The sequence below is a fragment of the Rhyacophila brunnea genome, unplaced genomic scaffold (assembly GCF_057557595.1).
Source record: "Rhyacophila brunnea isolate RB1 unplaced genomic scaffold, BYU_Rbru_1.0 scaffold_5, whole genome shotgun sequence".
In the NCBI taxonomy this organism is placed as follows: domain Eukaryota; kingdom Metazoa; phylum Arthropoda; class Insecta; order Trichoptera; family Rhyacophilidae; genus Rhyacophila; species Rhyacophila brunnea.
In genome coordinates this window covers 26818109-26844678 of record NW_028233170.1, presented here as the reverse complement: position 1 = coordinate 26844678, position 26570 = coordinate 26818109, and the positions used below count along the sequence as shown (strand labels likewise).

Below are 26570 nucleotides of genomic sequence, written 5' to 3'. Positions count from 1 at the left end.
TCTCTGATTGCCAGCGAGTTCAAAATTTCGTCGCACCTATAGTTGAAAATTATTTGCCGTTTCACTGAAGTGCCGTTTCTTAACGTCTTAACGGTTAAATTTAGTAAAACTGTCGGATTTGAGAATTTAAAATTCTCAAGTAGCTTATGATAAACCAATACATTTTGAAAAAGTGACAGTTTGGTGTAATTTATGAGTGTTGGTATTTAGCGGTGTTTGTTATTGAGCTGTACTTTTTTGAAAATGCAATTGGAATTGCCATTGGAATAGACAACCATTACTATGACATGATTACATTTTTTTGGACGGAATAAAGTTGAATAACATATTATTATGTTTCAGTAGGATAACACCACGTGCCATACTGTACCCGAAGTATGAGAGTTATTGCAGACCATGTTTCCTGATTGTATTATTTCCCGTTTTGGCGATGTTAACTAGACTCCGAGATCGTGTGATTTAACACCGTTGGTCTTATTACATAATTTAGAATTCTCTTAAAATTATAGCTGGATTTATGCGCAAAGGTCGTGAAAAACAAGGTGAAAATATTATGATGAGAAAAGCCGAGACGGCTATTTGAACAAAGTTACATACTGTACTTACATAATTTTCTTTTATCAGTGTTACAATAAAAAAAAAACTCACAAATATTCTCGTTAATTTACTTTTTATCCAAAAAAAACAAGAGTCAGTTTTTATTGAAACTTATTTACATATAAATAATGGTGCAAATATTATTTTTTACAACGTTTTTATTAGCTCGTATTCTTGTTTGTCCGTTGGTTGTTTGTCCAGTACAAATCTTACAATCGATTTTTAACTAACTTCTCGACTAGCTAGACATTTGAAACTTTTAGAATATATCAGAACACGATGCCAATGCATTCTTTTAATACGTTTAGCCATCTTTAAGCAGAATTGAATTCATTTTCAGTTAATTCTGTTTTGTATGGAAAGTTATTTCAGAAAAATCCGTTAAAAGTAAAAGACTATTATTTGTTGCTAAAGAGGTGGTCCTAGCAACTAAATTATTAATATATACGTGCGTTACTATGGAAATCAAAATGAAATGTCAAAATGACATTTCAGTATTCTATATTTGTTTGTTTGTTTTTTATTTACTTCATATCAAGTACAAGTTTGAGCATATTGAGCGTAATAATTCAACAGAAAATTTAAAAACGTTGTATATAAAAAGTTCTTTTTGTCTTGTAATTATTTATGTTCATTGTTCACGTCCTTATATAATTGCTGTTCTAGTATTTATAGTGTCAATACAAAAGAAATGAAACCAGAACACCGGATACATTGTTGTTTATTTTAATAGATACATACATAGATAGATTCTATTTTTACAACATTTAAAACTTCTACAAAATTACTTAATATCACTGATATAATATATTTCATATAAACGCATTTTCGTTTCCTTATACTATTGAGTACTCTTTTATAAAGTCGCCAGTTTTCTATTTTATTTAATAATGCTCAATATTTTACTTAACTACTTCAAATATATAATTGTTTTCACTATTAATACTTGATGGAAAGATATAGTATTACAAATAATAAACATTCGTAATTTTTCCACAATATTTTTTTAAAAACGAATACCGGTTCCATTTAAACGGATATTTACAATTTATCATTTTTTGTTAAAAAAAACTGATTGTGGAAAAGTATGAAAAATAAAATTATAGCTCTACTTTATTGGATTCTGTATTTTTACTAATGAAAACATCGTATTATCGTAATACATAATATGATAGAATTGATAGAAAACGCCATATTTTTCCGAAAATCACTTCATACCATTAGTCTAATGAAATCGGCAAATGTAACATAATATAACTATCACAAGATACTATCTACACATAGATTTTGAAGTGTTGTACACGTCAAACATATTTGGCATAAAATTACTTTTTGAAGAAAAATCACGTGAATTTTTTAAGATTTTACGATCATATCAATATTTAACGACTACGTTACATGATTCTATCACTAATGGAAACGTGGCGTTGCACTTAAGTATCAAGCTCTCCAGTAAGTAAGTAATATTATTTGTATATATTACTAACAGGTGCCGTTTTAAACGATATTTCGCATTAGACTTAGATAGTTAATTTTTTACTGTTATTTGTAAATATTAAACTATACCATACTTAACTATAACACAGAAAGCTTGTAAGTTTTATTGTTAAAAACTTTTAATATATCATTAATACAATATAACAGTTTAAAACCTATGTATATGACTAGAGTTTTAATTATTCGGCATTAATCGTTGCAATAATATTAAGTTGATATGATATACATTATAGTGCAGGGATTGCAAACCTACTATACGCATCATTAAGTGATACGTGAACCATTTTGGTATTTCACGCGGGCAATTTTTGAATGTTGTCCTACTTAAATAAAGGTTGAGATAAATTTAATTTGGAATTTTAAAACAATTGAATTTTTAAAATGTTCTGGTAACACTATTTTTTTATCGTCACCCAAACATATTTTTATCGATATACCCTTATATTATCATGCATGTGAATTAAAAAATACTGTTATTGGACAACATAATTTTTAATTAACACATTTTCCGATATATCTAATTCAATGAAAAAATAGCAACCGCTATTCTGAGTTCTGACCATCTTTGGGTCAACATTATTTTTGTTGAGATCAATTGTTTTCGCCAAAAGCATGTGTAAGATTAAGTCTCCAATTATAAACCGTCAACAAATTGATTGATAACAGATAAACAACAAAAAATGTCACTTCACTGAACCATAATTTTTGCATATTTCTAAATTTAGATAATCTGCTATCTATATTTTTTGTTAAATGTTTTTATCTTATTAATCTGACATGCGACTTAAAAAAAAGAATTTTACATATAGTTTGACACATATGTAGATAAATGTTCGCCATCCCTGTTATAGCAGGTGTCTAAAATATATGTTAACATTTCTATGAAGCATCACGAAAGCTGTGTCATCAAGTTTATCGTGTCATATCATCTTCTTCTTTTGGAAGACCAATTATCTGATCAGCCATCTGATAAAGTTCCTCGACAGTCTGAAATTACATATATTACATATAAATAATCATACTCGTGTGTTAAGTTATTATACGAATGAAGAAAATTGAAATGTACGATAGGTTTAAAGCTAATTTCGTTAAGTCCCAAAATAAATTTGTGAGCTTGCGAGATGAGAGTTTTGAGCGTAAATATTGATTTTCAGCAAGTAAATTATTATTATTGTAAGAAAATGTATGTATAAATTTATTTAAAGGTCGAGTGAAATCAAATTATTCTTGTCGATATTAATATTTTGTCATACAATGTACAATTTTCATGAAGCCATTCAATATCAATTTATTATTAGTCAAATAACATATTATGTAAAAATTCTGTTGCATTTTAAAGTGTTGTTGATTGTATAATTTAAGGAAGTTATCACTGTGGTTAAAGAAATCGAATGCAATATAAAAAGATTTTATTTATTTAATATATATTATACTAACTAAGATTATGTATTGTTTATCCAGTACAGTATATTCTAAAATTACAATAGGTACCTACGTTACTACCTATTTATATTCATATATTTTAATGGCGTATTCCGCGTTTGGCGGGGAAAGCCAATTGTTTTTTTACAACGTTTTTAGTAGGTCGTATTCTTATTTTTCCGGTGGTTGTTTGTCCGGTACAAATATTGCAATCGATTTTTAACTAACTTACCGACTAGCTAGACATTTGAAACTTTTAGAATATATCAGAACACGATGCCAATGCATTTTTTTAATACTTTTAGCCATTTTTAAGTAGAATTTAATTCATTTTCAGTTAATTCTGTTTTGTATAAAAGTTATTTCAGAATAAATCCGTAATCCAATCCACTATTATTGGTTGCTAGGTCCTAACAACTAAATTATTAATATATACGTGCGTTACTATGGAAATCAATATGAGTGTCAAAATGACATTTCAGTATTATTTCTATCAAATACAATTTATTTTCTTGATCGTTTAAGCTAGTCAAGTCAAATTTATATGATTCAACAGAAAATTTAAAAACGTTGTATATAAAAAGTTCTTTTTATCTTGTAATTATTTTATTCAGTTTGATTCGTGATTTCGTTAGGTCCTGATTTACCAATCGACATATTATTTTCTTTCAGTTTCAGATGTAATGGTTTTGTCTACTAATCTTCCATTTTTGAATTATAGTAATTCCGACAAAATTATACGGAAATACAAAATAAGAATATTTTTTTTTGTGTACTGTGCATACTTCCTATCGTACACGGTACGCTGACAAAATTAATCGTCGGTACAAATATCATGCTTATAGTATGGTTCGCAATATAATGAGACTAACTCATAAACAATGTTTTGTCCCAGAGGTATTTATACGTAGCATACTTAGGAAAACGCAGATGTAGTACATAAGAATTTACTGAATATATAATTTAAATAGTCTGCAAACATGAAATTAAATATTTTTTCTGTCTAAACTCAGAGAAAAATCTGGCACTTTGTATTTGCCGTGGAAAATTTCCACACGACATGTAGCTATTATTTCGCGTCAAACATTAAGATTTATTTCGCAAAATATAAATTACAATGTATTAAAATAAGAATTGTATACAGAATAGAGTATTACAGAAAGCATTTTTCATACATATTATGCATGAAATTTAGTAGGTAGGCATGTATTTCATTATGTAAACATGGAATTTTAAAATAATTTATTCACCAGAGTGAAAACTTACTATAAGTATGATATAAATTAATATGATTAATTCCAAATAATTAATTTAATAATGGTCACTCAGTTTTATTACATCGTGTTTCCCAATTATAGGAAAATATTATCAGGGGTTGGGAAATATAAATATATTATACTGAGATATACATACGGAAAGTATATATTAAATATATACGAATAAACTCACCGTAAGTTCTCTCAGTTCTTTGACGCCCTCGTCTTCATATTTGATTGAAGTGAATTCTCCCGAAGAATATCTGCCTGGACGCCTTCCACCGGCATCTTCTGACTCTCCGTGAGGAAGAGACTTTAAGGAGTCGCAGGATTGTTGGGCGTCGAATCCGCTCGCTAGGCTGCTTTCATCAGAATCTCTGCAGCCTTGCTGATCATCACCTGATCGCGATTTTCGATGCTTGCGGAACTTTTTGAGGTAAGCGTCAGCTCGAGCCTGCACAATATGTATGTATGTTTAATGCTAGTATGTTTTGATTTTATTTTCATAAAATAAATAGTATCATAGTTATTATTATGTCGATATCAAGGTAAATTATCATAATTGCTTCTAGGTGGAGCATATAGGTCACTACAAAGTGGAGGTTATTATTTTATTTTATTTAAATATTGCAATATTCGTTAAATTCCTTGGGTCTAAATTTGTTCGAATGCAAAGTTCTAATTGCACGATTGCTTGTGATATTTACGAAAGATGACACAGAGACATTCCCATGAATATTATGAAAAGAGACAAATATCACTTAGAAAATCATTATTGTGTGCTATTGCGTGTAGATAATAACGTATTAATCTATAGTTGCGGTTAAATGAATGTAGTAGGTGAGCATCATGGTCATTGTTCACATCACTAAATGAATGTCGATTCATATTTGAGAATACAACTGAACTCTTTTCTAGCTGATATAAAGTTGCATCAACATTTACATTTAGTTAGTATTGAATAGATGTTGACATTTTTATTCATTGCTTCATTCTAAACTTTTAATTTTTATACACATCAACACACTAATGTACCTATAGTAAAATCTATAAATATTTCTCCTGTACGCGAAAAAATATATTAAAATATAATGGGTAACGGCTATGTCAAGTTTGGGAAATTTTCACAAAATGAAAAAGTAAACATCACTGCATACCTTCGTCATTTTCTCGACTTCCTTATTCACCAATCTCCAAAATTCAAAAACAGGATGATCTTGAAGCTCCGGTGGACAGTCTTTGATTGGAGATCTTCCACTTAGTATGAGTCTTTTCAGTCGATCCATTTCATCGACCTGCAAAGATGCACCAAGTAGGAAATTTAAACCTACATATTTTTTAGTTACTACCTATCTGAAACCCGATATTTATTTAAAGTACCAAGTACCAAGTAGTAGAATTGGGTATATACTAAAAATGAAATTGAAGTTTCTGCCCGTAATATATAAATATTTGCGATTTGGTTATTTCTGTTCCCTGGATATTTCTATGATACAATTAGCACAAAACTCAGTTAATAATGTTAAAAAATATATAATATATTGCTGTGGTGTATAGATATGTAGAATATATTGCTCGTGCGAATTCAGTAGAATTTTATCTCGATATATAAGATAAAACTTCTTAAGAAGAACGCTTATTACGACTAGCCACATAAAGAGGGAGTAATAGCAGCGGCGGAGTGGTGAGTGGTCGAGTGTGATGCTGACTAGATATTCATATAAATATAACGGATTTTATGATGCGCGTCTAGATCCAACCGATGTCTATCGAATTGATATGGCTATCGATAGTTCATTATAATAATATAAATAGCACTCGATGTGTATAAGGCATTGATATACTACTGGATGAATCATATGCTTCTTAAAATGACGCCCGATTATCAGCGACTCGGCCAGTGTTAAAACTTACTGTTTTAATATCAGCGGACTTAACTCGATATAAGCTCACTTAATGTTTGTCTCGAAAACGACCTGGCAATAATTATGAGTAAGCCCAATCTAGCTTACATCTTACTCTAACTAATAGTCAGCGCATGACGACTTGCTCTGTCCGCTCAGACATGAATTTTTGATAGCTTGCAAGCTTTGGGCTGCAGCACCCTTAGGGTCTCTATTCCAAGAACGCAAATTTAGTTTTACAGCCAGGGCAATACGGGTGAAATTCGGGAATCCATGTTAACGGTCTTAACGCATTATACCTGCAAGGAAATATTATAAGACGATATTTGTAATATATTCTTTTGTGGTACATTTTTAAAATGACACTCGGATGGGAACTCTTCATGTAGTAGTATATCAATGGTATAAGATAATTTTCAAGTTTTGTAAGAATTGAAAAATATACATAAGTAACCGAAAATAATTAAAACTTGGTTTTTCTATCCAGCAAACAAGTAGTTATTTCTCAAATATTCACTTCTTTTTCAGCAAAGAATTCTAATTACCTACAAGTTTTTATTAATGTACAAGACTTGCTTCAGAATTTCCTTTAATATACTCACGAAATAAAAGTTTTAATTTTCCGTACTTACTTTAATTAGTTAACTAGAAACAAAAAGTTGGCCGAAAAAAATGAAATTGTAGGGAGAAGTTTTTAATTTTCTTTATAAAGTATGTATGTAGAATGGTACCTCATTTTCAAATATGATAAAACGAAAATAATATCATTTAAGAGAAAGGTATTGCTGCAAAAACTTTTTCGATGGCCAGTAAAATTTATGTCCCCGTATTCAGTGTAAAGGAATAAATAATATATCATTCATACGAGGCTTACAGACTTACTTGGGTTATATCAGTGGCAGGAATATAAATTTTAATCGATAAGGTATTTTTTTTAAATTATATTTTACCAATAAAATGAATATTATTTTTAATCTTGTGTGTGTTTCTGCCAATGCCAGTGACAATATACTCGCATTATTTATTACCAAGGGCGGACATGCTCAGCGTAGGTCAAAATGGAACTTTTATTGTATTTTCAATTGGCTACGGCCGTATGTTGTAGCTTAGCCACTGGGAAATGCCAATAGAAATGGCGTATTTCAAAAAAATACTACCTTTTTCTTAGGTCAATAATTATTATAAAGCAAACATTATTCGTAGAATGTTTATAAGATTTGAATGGTCAAAGACATAGATTATAATCAGTATCTTTAAAAGTATCTTTAAATGTGTAAGTCTTGCCCATTTTTTGAATAATAAAATGCCTAATTCTTGTCAAATTTGGGATCACAGAGATTATCAATATAATTTTTATCGTAAATATTTCACTATAATAATGTCAACATAAATTATACTTATGGTTTTATAAATGCGTTTAAAAAATAATAAATGTAAAAAATCTTAACACCATTGCACATGCATGTACTGAAATATGACTATATTCTAAAACATTAGAGCGAGAGGTTTAAAAGAATACTATTTCATGTAATAAAAATACTTTATGCAGTCATCAAATGTTTAAAATAAATATAAAGGATAATAAGGCTTCAAGATTATGTAAATAGATTATCTACAACGTTTAAGGAATGTCCAGGATCATGCTTTGAAAATGAAATAAAATCTCCATTTTGACCTACGCTGAGCATGTCCCCCCCTTAAGCCGAATAACAAAGTTGTTAATGATTTTTTGAATAATAAACCCAAATAACATAGTAATAGCATATTGATTGAGAATTATTCGCAAAAGGGACAGTTGGATTGATAGCCTAACGGATATAGCCTTTCCACATGAAAATCAAAGGTGTGTTTTAATCACACCCTTTTTAGGATTTTTCTAAAAGGTTCCTGAGTTTTTTTTTAATAATGTGCAATCGATGACCTAAATTTATCTGCTAAAAAGAATATTACTATATTTATGAGTTATAGCATTTGCATGTTGTTTACTGGGAAAATAATTTGTTCGTATTTAAGGTGGTATATATTTTTTTCTCCTAATATTATAAACTTGTCTGTTCTACTAGCATGCAGAATTACCATGCCAACAGCGAACCGTAATAGCTTTGCTTATTCAAATTTCCTGTGATATATTCCAGTTGCGTGAAGATGAGTTAGACAGATATGTTATTTTAGATTTTTTTGTAGTAAAAAGGTCAATTGCTTTATTTATTTGTATATTTCCCATACTGTGTTTATATTCATATATTTTTTCATGCCATGTGGTATCATCTTAATAAATATATTTGAATAAGAATCAAGCGAACAATCATGAAATTCTGGACAATATAATATTATGCTCTATATGTGAATATAGATATCACGGAGTCATCGGCGTAGACAATTAATGAATTTATCCAAGAATAAAAATATTTCCAAACGAATAATATATACATAGTTATCTAGTCAAGTACCTACTAAGCATACACAAAGAAGATACACAGCCACACGATATGGTCAAGCTTGTATGTTTGAATACACATAGCATATTTATTTTTATAGCACACAAAATTATTATATCATATTTAACCTTGAAAATGTCACCATAATGTGACAAAGAATTTTTCACTGAATAAGTGTTTTAGATCTGGAAGGGGTGAAAGTGCGCCCATGCTTTATATGTATGTGAATTAGACTACCGGTTATATGTCGCAAAAACTGAAAAAGCAAGTGAACTAGTTATTTTATGATCATTATAAATTTCACATTTTGTAAGTATATCTCGGTACCATCAGATAAATAATGATACTTTTGTACTTATCTAAGTGAGCGAAGTCAGTCTGTTTATTTTATTAGCCCACGTAAAATATGGTACTTTGGAAAATTGACATGAATAGCTCGTTGTAGGTAACTCACGATATTTTATGTGTATTTGAGTTAAAGTGTTTGTAAATATATAAACAAGATACTTGCCTGACGTTCAGTTTTTTAAACTTACAACCTACAACCAAGTTATTTCAAAGAATCGCGAATCCCGGGATATCCGGTATTTTGACCCTACCATTGAAAATTTTAACTTGAAAAAATATAAAATACCAGTTTTTGTTCATTATTTTTAATATAATTTATTTAAAAAATATTTTAAAAATGTTTTCCCATTTTTTTTTGAAAATTTTGTTATTATAAGAATGTGCAATCTTGTAGTATATTTAATAGTTCTTGACTAATTATTGGTCGAAGAAAGTTTTTTCAGAAGGTACTCTAAACGAGTTAAGTGCAATTATTAATACTTACTCAATACTATATGTTAATGAATAATGATAATTACAATTATATGCATTGCGAACAAACTAAAAAGTTGAGACCTAAAAAAATCAAAGTTAAGGATACTAAAATCGTAAAATCGAGACCCGGGGCAACTGCTAAACTGCTTTCACAACTTTTATAGTTAAAATATCAAAATAGGTAGAATAGTGTCATTTATGTGTTAGTATTGTTACTTTCAATTGACAAGAATGCTGATCTAAGGTGATTCCGTCGTGGTCGTGATGTCAGAAGAACCTGCTCTTCCTCTACCCGTCTTTTAATTTTCATGATTGTACCAACCCAACCATGGAAACATATTTTTTGTGTTATTATTCGAAAAAATAATACAATTTATTATTAGCTTATAGAGAAACTAATATTATACATCAATTTAATGATTTAATATGTCGTTAAAAACATTATATTTTATAATGTTGTCATCCTGAAATTTTAGATATTTTAAATTCACTGAATATTTCAATTAAAATAAAAAATACGAATATAGACAATTATATTTAAGATTATGTACGTAATTTTAATTAAAATGTTTAATGAAAATCTTGGTGACTACTTGTTAACCGTACATACTCTTTGTAATGTGTGATGTCAGTCTGACGGATTTACATCTAATGGTTCTGACTTAAACACTAACGATGACGAAAAGCGACTATTAGAAGTAAATGCCAACAAAACTAACGCGTCAAAATGCAAATTTTAATAAACTTAACTTAATGTAATGTTTTGTTAAATTAAAATAAATCCACCGTATTTCATTGTATTCACTTTGTTAGTATGTATTATATTTCTCAAAAGAACTTCAGTTAGACTGATATACAGAGTAGTCAGATACTTACTTGGTTTAAAATAAACTTCCTGCAGTTAAGCAGCTATCTAATGGTATGCCGCTTGCATATCGAGAAGCATTCCACGTTGTACTTGCCCGCTATCTGAATGTAATGTATTGCTTGGAGAAAGTTTTGTAACTATTCTCATTGAAATTTAGCTTAATAGTTATTACGAAGCATTAAATTCAAACGGTTGTCTCAAATATTTGCGCGAAATCACAAACGACTTCTTGTTACGAAATGTCAAAACGAGGGCATTTTACTTTTGTAGGTACTTATTTACATTAAATAAATGTCGATTGACTACTACAATATTAGAAATACGTTTTATGAATTTCCAACATATAAACAACAACGATATTTTATTTTACACGATTATTTAACGTGAATATATTATGTCTTAACTTATTTTGATATATCGTCACATGGTTTCCATATTGTCGTAAGGTTAATCAATAATTAATTGTTTAGGGTTTTGTTCATTTTAAACTACTCGCTCTTATTCAATGAATAAGTCACACGATTTAAAAATGTATCATTCGTGTCCCGCACATACCAATATTTTTTCACAAATATTTTCCTAGTAGGTATGTTTCTGACGTACCTACCTATTTTAAATTATGTATATTTTCATTAGATATAAAAATATAGTTTCTCGTGTACTATTCTATTCTTTGGAACTCTATTCAACCGTATTCTGCCAATATTATTTGGATTCAAGAACTTATTCTCGAATTACGACTAAACAAATAAATCACACTTTAAGATAGGATAACTGGGTAATGATATGAAAGTATTTAACAATAGTCGAAATATCAATAATATGGTATTGTGTTATCACCTCATTGTCTAAAAATCCTATTTCAGAAGATTCTGAATTTTCACGCAATATTTGGTACTTGCATAATGGGTGCGCATGCGCAGTAGAACGATAGTGGCGAACCTTCCGGAAGAAATAAAAACTACACTGTACAGAATAATTTGGCGTTTACCGATTATTTGCGAACCTGGCTGAATCTATCGAATAGCACCATACAATGACAACGTTGCGTCTCGTTTACACTTGAAAGTGAAGTAAATACATGCATGTGTATAACAGGCATTATTACGTTGAGTAAATTGTCTTTCGGAATTATTAGTGTATATTTCGACAGTATACAACGCTAAATTGGGGTAATTTGTCAAAAGTTTTTTATGAAGCACAATATCATTTATCGTCGAATTTTACGTTTTCGTAAACACCTTTAATTTGTTTGTATTCATGTAGAAAATTGTTCATTTAAAATTTACCCATTTAATAGTATGGCCTGTTTACTATTGTCCCTCTGGCAAAGAATTGAGTTTGTTTAATGTGTTTCGCTGTGATTTCAACTAAAAGATGGCGAAACTTCTCGCAAACTTGATAATTTGTTTCACAAATGGGCTATTGGCAGCGATGGCTGACTAATGCAGGATAGGACTGAGGGTATATGAGGCCTCGGCACGCGATACGCACGCGACTCGTCACGCGTCTTATCACTTTCTGATACGTCGTTCATTATATTAATGTCAGCCTCATTTTTTTCAATATCACGTAATGTTATTATTATGGGTTTCTAAACAGAAACAAAAGTCTGTTGAATTTCGATGAAAAATAACATTTGTTTATAATTTATGGGATATCAGATTTGAAAACAACCAACGTCTTATCAGACTACTTTTCACTGATTTATATTATTTTTAGTGCGTCTCGATATGTAAATAATATACCAACATACTTTTTATTGAAGTTTTACATTAATTTTATTGAACATCATATTTTTTTAAAATCTCACATTACTAACTATATATATATATATATACATTAAAACTATATATGTATTGTAAATAAAAAGTTACATTCTGAAATACCGTGAATATTTGTAAAATTAATATTTCATTCTAATTTCAAATGACTTATAACCTTCGACTCACGCCGTCGATTTGCTATACGGCAAACGATTAGATTTTTTAGCCCTTTATTAAAATCGTTATCTAAATGGGACTTAAAAATATTACCAAATCAATATCGAGTGTCTCGGACGTCTCTCAAACCACTCCTAACTAAATATTATTGTATTCAAAACCTTAACGTTATAAAATTATTTTATGATTATATGTAATGAAGAAATGAATTATTAAAATATAATATAAACTTTATTATTAATTAATATTGTTTTTAATATCCGCAAACCGATAATAAGTGAAAGCTAATAAAATAGGTTAGTTATGTCAATTTAAATTACAAAAAAGGTAGCAATTTTTTGACGGAATTTAAGATACCTTACATGTGTAGTTATTAGAAATTATTCGCAATACCGATACTTGAGTCGATACATTATTTGTTTAATATAAGTCACCTGGAATTTTAACGACGTGTGTTAAAATCTCTCGGTTCATGATTCTTTCTAAATTTTTATGTATGTTTTTATGATTATTCAAGATTATTTAAAATTATATGGATATCATGTTAAATTTCAGAATAAAAATTATTTATTAGAGTGAAACGAAACAAACCATAGGTAATTGGTGTGGTTTCTATGGATACTATAATGTACTTAATTAAAACATTTTGAGTTATGTTAACATTACAAAAGAATATGATTGATTAAAAAATGATAAAATTACTTAATACAATAATATGTCCTAATTATAATTTGATAACGTTCTCTATGAACAGATGAAATAAAAAATAATTAATTCATAAATAATATCTGATTTTAAAAGCTTTAATTTATGTAAGGTAAGCCATAATATTGACCCATATTAGTTTGCGAAATACTTGAATATAGACTGACTGTGCTGTTTATGTGCATATCTGGAAAAGTGCAAAACTTAGGAATTAATTACTCTAGATTTGTAAAAAATACATCTAAATCTAAACATGCATAACACGGAATTCCAATTCTTACTCATATTATGAAAAATAGTATGCATTTGATTACGAAAAGGTTATTACTACAATTTGATGTAATCTGGTTTAATTAATAAATTGTGATAAGCTTATAAGTTCATAAAACACCTATGTACAAAATTTAAAAAAGATAGTTTAATGAACCAGTATAAATCAATGTATGTTTATCATTTTTGAGAGAAATCTCCAAACGTTGGTAATAAAATATTATGTGGAAATATAAAATTATTTATTTATTTAATTTGATAGCAAAATATCTTTATATTTTTTTTAATTTAACACCTGTCAGTATATGATGAAATTAAAACAATACTATTATAGATAAAACAAATCGGTGTTTATAAATAATGGTAGTTTAGCTTAAACATATTTCTGATATTCCGTTAAAAATAGCAATCTAGCTAGAGTATATAAGTACCTATATATAATTAAATACATATACATTTTTTTTTCAATTTAAAATCAGCTTTTCTTACATACTTACCTAAAAGTATAAATTACTAGGAAATTAATGTTAAGTACAATAACAAATGTGTGCTTTTCTGTCTACAGACATTATTATAATATGTGCCATTCATTTTAATGATCTATTATAAACAATAATTCTACAAAACCATTTTCAATTTATACTAGTTTATCTTAAAGGTGCATATGTTAATCTGGTTTATTGTAATATTGCCAACAAAATAAAAATAAATTTAGGTTTACTTAGTTTATTCATATTGAGTAACATAGCAATTAAAATATCGTATTAGGTACTTTCACATTTCATTGAATATTTAAAAAAAAATGAGAAAGTATCATGATGTATTTTTGCGGTGTTGTTATTTTAGCATAATAACATTGTTATGACGAGTGCTCAGTGCTTTGTGAATATTTGTTTTCAGACCTCTCTGGCGGCAATACGTTTCTGCAACGCCTCCTCGTTGACCTCTCTTATCCTCTGCTGAAGGCGATGCATGTAGGCTTTGTCGGTGGGCCTCACGAGGTCTGAACCGGTATACAGCTGGAGACGCGCGTGCACCCGAGACCCGGCGAAACTGAAAAACTACGGCGTCTGAAAATCGGCGAGGGCAAAGTTGCGAGCGTCGCGGTGTCTTATGGTTAACGTCGCGGTGGCGTCGCGGGGGACAAAGGCGTCCTTGCGGCCCCACCACCCCGTCAAAACAATGTGCCTTTACGCATACGAATTCTTAGGCGGGGATTTTACAGTTTGTACATATATAAATTAATTTGAATATTTTATATTTTGTAATGTTGAAAATCTGTCACTCAAACATTCAGGTTAGTAACATCTACAATACAGAGATATACATATAAATGTTTAAAATTCATTTCTATAACAAAATATCAGTCCATGTTATGAGTGATTAAACATTTAGACACATACAATACCTATAAAAATATACATACATAGATAATAATATTATTTATATTTAATGACAGTAGGATAAAATATACAAAATTATTCTAACATGGTATAATTTTCAGCAGTCTACTGCAATTAATGAAATTGTAGTTACTTTTTTAAAATTCAATCTCAATTTACTCAAGATTATGTTATTTGAATTTACGACCCTATAGATCTCAGTGTGCGATATATGTTCCACCGCAATTAATAAACGCAGTCAAAATTTAGTGATAAGCTTGAAAATGTTTTTGTAAAAAGTTTATTTTTTCAGACAAAAGGAAATATTCTAAGTTTATAAAAACTTGCTATGTATTCACACAAGGCTCAATACAGTCAGGCCGTGATACGAAACTGTAAACTTCAATGATAGTGCTAGTTATTGCTCATACTTCGAACGCAATATGGTAAACTGTTTGTAAAAAAATATGATTGTTGCATAGTGAAATAAATATGCAATAAATAAATCTTCATTTATTACGAACAGATTACCGCATCGTATAGTAATATATAGATAATAAATAACTAGCACTGCCATCTTAATTCGCAATTTAGTGTCACGATTTGAATAAATTCGGCCTTGTCATATATTAATTAAAATAAAATAAGTATATTTAAACAAATATATTTATTCCATATAATTTTAATATGGTCAGGACAGGTTTCGTCAATTTTGATAGGAAATTCTCAGCTATTCACTAGAATGATCTATTAAAGCGGACGAAACCAGTTGAGATAATTATTCAATTATGTGGAATAAGTATTAGGTATATGTAGCGTTTTATTTTAATTAAAACACTGTCTTTTCACCGAGAAATGACAGTAAACACAGTTAAAATGATTCACCATATTATATTAAACTATGATATAATATTTAAGTATGGGTATTATTTACTTGATAGCGAAACACTTTCTGAATACCAGATAATATATTATTAATAAACAAATATATACAATGAATTACCACCAAGTATACGTTGAATGCCTTGAAATTATGATACGGACTATGTCAATGCTGCTATATTCCGTATTATCTTCAATTAACATTATGCCCAAATACTCGCATGGTTGAGAATCTCGGTCTTCGATTTATTATTAACGCTACTGAGCCACAAAAAGTAATCGCAATAGTATATTTCGGAAATAACAGTGTGAAAACTTTTGCGAACGTGCAAATGGCCAATAAAACTCTTAATTGTAATTACTATGGCTGCTCATTTTAGTTTCACACACGAAATAACCTTGTACAATTTCTGGAAAATTCTCGTTTTATGAAGCATGAAATTGCTGCAAATTATTATAGTAGTATTAAGTAATTACCCCACAAAGAAACTTCAAACATCTCTATGTGATTTAACAATATCATAATATGAGGTTATGAAAATGTCATTAACTAGTTTAATTATATTTTAATTTCACTTAAATTATATTCGTACACACATAATTATTTAATTATAATGATAAGAATTCAATTGATGTTAATTACAATATTATTTATTACTTTAATAGCTACACTTTAAGGAAAAATACAAATATAGTCAAGACACATTTGAAATATAGTGCTTAAAGCGGATGCTGAAAGTGTTGTGGATGGCCAAATTTCAGACATTCTATTCAGGTTATAAACCGATTACATACTGCACATATAAAATAACAATTTATCCAATGGTTAAAAAAGGTATATTAAGTAATTTAAACGAGTTTATAGTATTATTTGCAAGAGATTAGCGTTTACGTGGTGACACATAATAATTTAATATTTTAATAACATTCTCCACATATTATAAAAGCATACAACACCCGTTTTGTTTGCGTGGCAAGCGTTATAGGTATGATAATTGATAAAGCTCAACAACAAAGCGAAACACGTAATTTGTGGTAAATATCAATTAGTAATCAATAAATAGTATACATTGTATCAAAGTATTCAATGCTTGTTAATAAACTAGGATTTAATTAAGGTATTTAATGTAAGTATGGACCCGAGGAGATAATGAGTGTAGAGAAAAAGTCTGTTCAGAGTTGCTCGGATGGATCGAGGAGAGAGTTTATTTACTGACACATTAATAAAAGAGTACAATGGTTAAAATTACAGGGACAAAGTTATCTATATCTATAGTATATGATACTATATCGAAAAGACTTCCATGTACCGAGATGTTATGATCGTGTGCCGAGTGACGAGTGGGGAGTAACTGTTTCCATCAACGACCTTCGCTATAATACAACTGAATATTCAATACATTTTAAGAATCATTGTTTATTTAGGTTGCAATTTTATAAATCACAATAGTCAGAATTTATCTAGGTTATGATTGAGAAATCTGCTGACAACTTTCCATTGCAACTCCCATATACTATGAAAACCAAAGTGTATTACACCTGAAATACTGTTTTGCTATCATTGCTACAGACCTAATAGATTATGCAAGTGGCTACCATCCATTTCTCGTAAAAACAAAAATATGTTAATACAACTTCCACTACGTGGAAGCCCATATTATGATCTTCGTAGAATCGAGCTCGGTGATGTAATGTAATGTAAATTATTAATTAATGTCTTACAAAACGAAGATATTTAAAATTATTGCATAAAAGTAAAATGACCTGTTGCCATGAAAATGTAAATCTTTACGATTTCCTACAATATGTTATGTTTTCGTTCATTTTCCAAGTGATTCATGCAGGTATGAGAAATCATGTATGTAGGTAAGTAATCAATATAAAGTCCATTAGAACTGGGTACTAGGAATATAACTAATTTAGTAAGTAACCTTGACATGATTGTCAGTATATAGTCTTATTGTAATTTAACACATAAATTCATAGCTATCATAATTATAGAATTTGATTATTCATTGGATAAGTTAAGACTATTCATAAGAATATGTACGTGGATTCCAACTGACAGTCTAAAAATTAATTATACCAATAAAATAAACAGGGTTGAACAAAGGGCAAAGATTGTTTGTAAGTATGCGGAATTTAAAAAGAAAAAGCTTGTAAAATACACAAGATAAAATTCTATGGACGTTATTAATTAAAAAAAACAGTATTTTGATTCTTCTTCTTCTTTCTTCTTTCACCCTGTCACGTCCCAACATTTGGGCATAGGGCAAGCACAAGTTGGCGCCACTTCCCTCTGTCCATCGCCAACTCCTGTGCCTCCCGCCATGTCAGACCTGCAGCACGTAGGTCGCTTTTGTAGCATCGCTGCAGGGTGAGGGAGGGCCGGCCACGGCGACGGAACCCTTGAGGCTGTGCCACAAGGGTACGAAGTGCCGCACTCTTTGGCGGCATCCGGAATACATGTCCCAGCCACGTGAATCGTCTCTTCGTGATAACTTCAATCACCGAAGGCTGTTGTGTCTGCTCACGAACACGGATGTTTGTAACGCGGTCGTACCAATGTACCCCTAAGATTCTGCGGAGACATCGATTCTCAAAGCTCAAAAGCCGAAACTCTTGATTTTGATTCTAGGTAGATAATAATATGACTAAATTAATATTCTGAAATTTAGTACTTACTAAACGGAAAAAGACAAGAAAATCTGGTACTGTTCGGTTATACCGGAGGCAGCGGAAAACACATTTTGAAAATAGCCGATAAACTGGATTATTTGTTAGGTTAACCTAACCAAACCTAACCTAACCTAACCTAACCTAACCTAACCCAACCTAACCGAACCTAAACTAACCCAAACTAACAAATAATCCAGTTTATCGGCTATTTTCAAAATGCGTTTTCCGCTGCCTCCGGTATAACCGAACAGTACCGAAAATCTATATAGTAGATTTATAATATGACGTAAGTATTTGGTATTTCCTCAAAATTGTGTAATGGATGGTAAAAGAAATCTTGGCGTAATCCTCCGAAAATTGACATAAGTTAAAGGTTGTGAAAGCCCATGCCAGAAAGAGAGTACACATAAACCTAGGTTTATATCATTTTATAGAAAGCTAAGTATCTCAGTGCGTAGTACCTATGATTTTTTGTTCAATATAAAAATATTCAATTTAACACATGCAACACGAATAAAAATTTATGAAACATTTTCTCTAAACCGTATTTTTAGTGTTGGGATGTTCGGTGGATCGTTTTATTTCTTACAATGAAACGTTATATCGTAAAAGTTCAGGTCTGGAATGGCTGCGTGTGGATTTATTCTTTTGCGGCGGGTTGAATGAACATTTTTTGAATAATGAGAAACGCGATGCAAATTCGCAACATTCCGTTAACGTTTCCACACACACATTTCTTGTCCTTTCCTTAATCACTGTCATTTATCTCCAAATAATATTCAACAATATAACCTTTCAAATAAAACAGTTAACATAAGCATTCACAGAAATCAATTAGAATAGTATAATCGAATACACGTGCCTGATTTTAGAAGCAGTTAATATGGTTATATTCTTTAAAAGTAGTTATATAATAATTATTAGAATAATGTAAATATTAGATAGGTATATCGTAATAAAATGAAGCTGTGCTTCGTTGTCATCATTAATAACTTACGTCTTATGCTAATGCACTCACATCAATCATTTTACCAAAGCCAAACTTGGCATTGTCAAATAGAAAGAAAACCCGGAAAGAAAATAAATTTGTATTTTAATTTGTATACCCGTCTACTTAATGTGTTTTTATATTTACCGTAGAGCAGAGGTTTTAACGCTTGTCTCTAGAAATAGCATCCGTTAGAATATGTACAGTGTAATTTTATTTTTATTATACTTCGTAAATTATTAATTGATTTTATTTAACGTTTGTAACATTACTAGATACACCTAATGATGTGTCGTGCAAGCGTTTTAACCTTTTCGGTTTCATTTTGAAAAATCTCGGGAATCCCCACCTGGAAGACACATATTAAGATCCAAAGCAGTAAATTACAAAATATACTTGTAAATCAGTGAGCATTGATATACCCACGCAAATTATTCCGATAAATAAAGACAAATTATCGCCTCTTACTATCGACAATTTTATTAAATTCTTAAATTCTAGTCTGTGGCGGATAAAAGCAAATAAATTCTGAAAATCCATAAATATTTAAATAATGAACATTTGGTGATTTCCACGGAATCTACTCTCAAAGTGTAATTATTCGAAAATCTTTTTGAATTTTTTACACAATGATCTGTATACCAGTAATTCAAATCTCTGGCAGTAGTCAGTTAATGATAATCAACTAATACTTTCCTAGAAAACATTTATCTCCTACACTTTCAATACACGACTTATCTTAATATTAGGAATATAAATCAATACTTTGCTGTAGGTAATTGCAACTTTTTTTGTTTAACAATTCGCCATTCAGCCCTTCAACTCAATTGTCATAAGGTTTATACAAATTTTAGGAGGGTTTTGAGATGTTATGTTGGAAAAATATACTCCAAATCCCATGGACGGCCAAACGCACGATCACCTCTATTTTTAAGAATCTGTACATTCACTATATGTTCAATATGTATCAATTATGCATAAGAGTCTCCGCCCATTAAGGCGGTTAGTTACTGAAACTTGAAGAAATGGCTCGTGAGTGAGCATAACCACAGGCAGTCCATGTATAGTGTATATGTCCTGTCTAGATATAAAGAGAGATAAAGCGGAGTAAGGCGGGAGTACCGCTACAGAAGTAATAAGGTGCGGTGTGCGGCATGTCGACTCAACTCGATGCGGAATGTCTGGGATTCACGATTTTACTCGGTCAAAACCAAATGCCGCCTATTCGACGCTTACATTCTGACGGTGCTGCTTTGCGGTAGCGAATCATGGCACCTTATGAAGGCTACAGAGTATATACGGCGGAGCTACGGAATGCTGGATTGACCTGGAATGAAGCAAAAAGACTGGCGAGCGACAGGGATTCTTGGAGGCGCCGCGTGGTGTCCATATGCTCCAGTTAAGGGGCGGATATGGCAAAAGAAGAAGAAAGAAGAAGTGCGGCATGTGTGTACCTGAGTTCACACGGTCGTAAGAGTGGATAACTACGCGTCAAAAATGTCTGATGGTTAGTCCACAGACTAGCCGTTACGGCTGTTGCAGTGACGGGCCGTCGTAATAGGCGGATGCTCTAAGATTTCTTGTGCCATATTACCATTGGGAGCACTAAAAATCTCGGGAGATAGAAGAGAATTGTAAAATTCGAAAGACTATCACTATTACTTCAGGTACTTTCAGGTACTTTTTGGTACGTTCAGTACTACTTCAAAAATAGACCTACATCAAACGTAATAATCATTTATATACAGTTTGTCTTATGACAAAGTTATTGTGTTTAATGATAGAATAATTGAACACCTACATTCTATTTATTTTCAAAAAAGTAATAATATTTAACAAAAATGTTTAATAATAAATCTATTATTATAATTTTGTTATGAACTACCCATCAAAAATAAAATGAAATTACTGTCTTAGAAATTACTGCAATGATTCTATTTCAAATGAATTGAATATAGATATATTCAATATAGAATATGATATATAATATGTAGGTACATATTTATGTTATGTACTTAGTCAGACTATTTGAAGTAATAATATGGAAAATGGTAAGATATGTTATGTTATGATATACGTTTTGAGTATAGTTCATAATAGCCTATACAAGAGAATCTTCGTAAGGTGAACTCAAACTGCACTCAATTATAAACATAAGACGAATTTAGTTGAATATATTTATTATGTATATTATTTAGTTGATATTTAAAAATGTGCATAGCTTGTCTTCATTAATGATATTAAGTTTAATTTATAGTGATATTAAATGGTAATTATTATGTAAGTTGTATAGTATAGCTAATGAGCTATTCTTTTATTTTATCGAATGGGAAAAATGAAACTTGGGATAATAATGTATTTAACTAAACGTTATAAAATACAAAATTATGATAAATACAGATCGAAAAATGGAGTCAATTTTGTTATAAACACCGATATAAAGTTTTACTGAATATATTTTACTAAGTAATGTTAAGTGATTATTATATTAGATATATAGAGTTTATTAAAAGCCTTACATAGAGATGGGCTGGACACATAGCTCGACGAAGAGACAATCGTTGGACAAATCTAGTCATCTAGTGGTATCCAAGAAGTACCAAACGTCCGCAAGGTAGACCTAGAGGCCGCTGGATCGATGGAATGATAAAGTTCTGCAGAAGTACGTGGCAATGCAATGCACAGGACCGAGAGAAGTGGAAGCAGCTTGAAGAGGCCTTCATCCAGCAGTGGATAGATTCAGGCTGATGATGATGATGATGATGATGACATGAGACATATTATATTACGCGGGTTTAAAAGTAAAGTATGTAATAGTGTCTTAACCATGGATAGCTTATGAAACGAAATATGGCTTTATTCTCAAAAATACAAGTTAATTAAAGTTACATGTTAATAATAAATCTTTTTTATGTAATCATTAAATGTTGAATGGCATGGTGAAAAAAATATAAGTCATCATAATGACATGGATATCTGAAAAAGAGTATACGGCAATTAGTGCCTTTGAAACGTGGTATTTAGAATTCATTGAACAGAGCACACAATGAACCAGTGAACCAAGCATTCAAAATAAATAAACGGCTGACAATAATAACATTATATCTAATGTGTATTACGCAGTTTTCAGATGTGTCGCTCATCATGGACTGTAAAATTTAGAGAAACTGATGGTTTTCGGTTGCCTTCAAGGATGGTGAAAGAGATGAAAACCATCGGAGTCCTGGAGTGACTATGTGAAGGAGTTTACACCTTATGGAAGCCTCCACAATGGGATGGCAGACGCAGGTGACCTTGAAGTGCGAAAAGTCATGGTTACTAAGGAAATAGGAATATTTCACATATGTCACAGTCCTCAGCCATGGCATCCAACTGAGAAGAACTAATAATATATTTGTAAAAGTGGTGGCCGCACGGCTTAAGCGTTGGACTATCATGCCGTGGGTCCCAGGTTCAAATCCTGTGTCTGGCAAGTACACATATTGTTTTTCAATTTGTGTGCGAGTCAAGGAATGGACCTAATAGGTTAAGTAAGTGGCTGACATCCATTTCTCGTAAAAAACAAAATCTGTTTATACAAACCTCTACTCTGTGGATGCCCATATTATGATCCTATTAGGATCGGACATGGTCGGAAAAAAAAGTCCAAGATGTTGGATGACGTATTTTTTACACTATGAAAATAAATAAAAGTGGTGTTATTTAGAATATGTTTATAACGTTTGCCACAGACACTCTTATCTTTTGTTATAAATGGTTTGTATGGAGTAGTTTTGCTTTTTTATACTGTCCACCGTCTTCTTATCACATGCTTATCTACTGAGAGCTCAAAAAGCTTTTTCGCACAACTTTCGTTCATGGGGCGATAAAAGGTATTATGTTGACACCAAATTGATGCATACATCTACTGACATATTTTTTCAACTTGTCTTGCAGAGCTTCACAACCAGTGTGCTGATTTGTTTGTTCTTTTTCCTTTATAAATCATGTAAATTATGAAAACAAGTAATATTTTTGTGTAATATTCCCACAATGTATTCTTTTCTACTTGTATACAGTTAAATTATCACAAATAACAATAATGACATATGCCCATTATGACAAAACGTTAAAACAGGCAGATATAGTTGGTGATTATAAACTAGAGCTTATATAGTCGCCAACTTACAGAATATTATTTTTTTATAGCTACCAATTTAATACTAAAAACTTTATATAATTGCATAAATGTATCATATAATATTATAGGTCAAACTCTTTTATTTTTCAACTGGAATGAGCAATTTATGTTAATTTAAGAGCCTGGACAAATAGTATGTACGGTTTATAAGTATTTTTCTATGTTTGAAAAAAAATTATAATTGGAATTGTGTAATGTGGTGAAAAAAAGTTTGATAAGCATGACTAAGAGGATGTATCACAATGACATATCTGAGACATGGAATCTTCAAAGGAATAAAAATAGTTTGCTGGCGATATATTATACATTCAACCAAGTTATCAAAATTTTCCATTTACGTGAGAGTGAATTAATTTATATGTTTCTATGTTAATTATTAAACTATGTGTAACTGAGTCAGCAGATTATTCATTATTTAATGCTTTTTACAATGTTATGTTTCTTTGAAGTGGATAAATTTATAACTTGATTTTAAAGTCTAAATGGTATCTTATAAACATCTCCATGACGATGCAATTTTCAAGTGTGCAGCTGTTTTTTATACATAATAATTTTATCCCAAAATAATCATACGAACTCACTAATTATTAATCCCGGAATACATTCAGGGGGTAGTTTTGATTGTAGAATATTAGGCATATCAAAAAAATATTTGTTGTTACATTCATAATCTATTTTTTCAAGGAAAAATGCAAAAACTAAGTGCAAAAAATATTTTATCAGACGAGTTGTTTATGCCTAAATTACCTACTATTTATAACAAGTGTTTATTTTATTAAGTGAGTGAACAACATAATGAATTTTATTAATATTAGATTTGTGCTCATTCGTACTGAATTTTCTCATATATGACTAGTTTGCTTTATTATTTGGAAATTCGTGACTCACTCTCGTTTACATACAAATGTACAAACAATAAAATTTTCCATACAAATAGTTCTTATTGCATTGCTAAAGAAGACTAAATCATAACCTTTTAGACGTGCCGTCTAAATATTGGTAAATGTGGAAGTATCCATGATTTGAGTATTTAAAAAAATCATATTTAATCAGTAAGAATAAATTTTATTAGGCAACTTCGTCTGAAAATATTGTGAATTTAAATGATGTTGAAAGACAACTTAACACCAAAAAATATTTTAATTTTAATATCTAATGAGTAAAAATGAAATGAATGAATACCCGATACATTTTTTCAGTTTTATGTCTTGAGAATATAGCAATAACTTATTAATTATGTATTATAGTCATTACCTATATGAAACAAATTACACTTATTTGTATATTATAAATATTACACTTAACATATTACATTATTAAGAAAATTCTTATGTATGAATTATTATTTGTTCAATTGATATAGTAATGAAAGATTACTTTTATTAAAAATAAATAATTTTGAAAATTCTTAAAAATATTTAAATATATTACGTTGAATTTCGGTCTAGTATGATTCGAACCCATGATCAGCCAAAAAAAACTATGTTTTATGATTCGTACCTATGTTTCTTATGTTTTTTTTTACAATTGTGTACCTTTATTAAAATTAAATTAAATTAGATTGCTATTGAGCTCATTTAGAATGTTATAATTTGTTCGATCAACAGAAACTAAAATCACTTCGTTGGATGAGTGGTAAAGTGCCCGCTTATGAAGTCATGAGTTTCAGATATTCGAATACAGAATCTAGAAAATTCACATGTTGCTTTAAAAAGTGTGCTTAAAGCCAGTTTATGGACATAATAAATTGAGCAATTAGATAACACACAAATCTGTTAAGACACTCTTCATGAAACGACCAATGACGATATCAGATTGTAGAGCCAATTAAAAGAAACTACGTTTTATGTGATGTAACTATATGGATATTTGAAATGAGTATAAATCAATATGTTATATTAACTAAAACAAATATACTTAATGGTAATTTAACGATTGAAATGTATCTTTTATTTAATTCTACTAGATCCTTATCCTTCATTTAAAAATATGACAAATATTAATAAGGTAAATTGTTATTATAACACAGCAATAATAAGAAAATTACAGTCATTGAATGAAGTTTAAAACCACGAAGCTCACGAAAAAGTATAACCTCTATTTTATAAAAAAAACTAACCAAATACGTTCCGTGATTTGAAGCAATTAGGTCATTTGTTTCAGAATGGACCTGATAGCAAGTGAGTTTAATTTCGGTTTAATTATATTGTCATATGTTTATTTGGCAGCGCGAAAACGCACCTGTAATTCTGGCATAAGGTGAGGTCACGGCTAGGGCATTATTTATTGCTAAGCAGGGTGAGGTTGGAGATAGGATGTATGTTGGCTACTACCCCACCACAATTTGATAGACGTACCACCCTAATCCAAAGTACAACATAATAAAAATTTAGTGCTGGTAATGCTAGACTAATAGGTCGTGATTAATGATGAGTCGAAAGAAAATATTCAAATGTTTCAGGTTCTTACTCTATTGACCTATTTTTTTCATTGTTGTTAATTTATGTTGAAGTCTGATTTGAAAAAAAAAACGATTCAAACGAAATATATTGTAGATTAGACGTTATTAATCGATTTCAATTTACATTTTGAAAAATTACTAAGTAGAATAATATACTACAACGTACCCCGACCACTGTAACCTACCACTTTTGTACCATATTACTGACAATTAAATGTATATATAATTAAAAAAGATATTCTTGTTTTACATAAAGAACCATTACGTTTCTATTTT

The 26570-nt window shown here is 30.1% G+C and overlaps 1 protein-coding gene across 1 annotated transcript; it reads right to left on the bottom strand.

Annotated features, from left to right (window-relative positions):
• Nucleotides 1-1302: 1302 nt before the first annotated feature.
• LOC147066221 (uncharacterized) lies at nt 1303-14781 on the bottom strand. The gene is made up of 4 exons (XM_085956093.1): nt 14625-14781; nt 5930-6067; nt 4966-5226; nt 1303-3081 (listed from the first exon to the last, which is right to left on the bottom strand). Exons 1-4 carry the CDS (start codon nt 14694-14696, stop codon nt 3007-3009), a joined length of 546 nt encoding a protein of 181 aa, XP_085812219.1. The 5' UTR covers nt 14697-14781; the 3' UTR covers nt 1303-3006.
• Nucleotides 14782-26570: the final 11789 nt, after the last annotated feature.

Bases quoted from the DNA above. Each gene is read 5' to 3' on its own strand.
- LOC147066221 (XM_085956093.1), bottom strand. From the start codon at position 14,696: ATGCATCGCCTTCAGCAGAGGATAAGAGAGGTCAACGAGGAGGCGTTG. The intron at 6,068-14,624 runs GTCTGAAAACAA...GCATCTTTGCAG, and splicing joins AACGTATTGCCGCCAGAGAG to GTCGATGAAATGGATCGACT. The intron at 3,082-4,965 runs GTGAGTTTATTC...ATGTAATTTCAG, and splicing joins AAGAACTGAGAGAACTTACG to ACTGTCGAGGAACTTTATCA.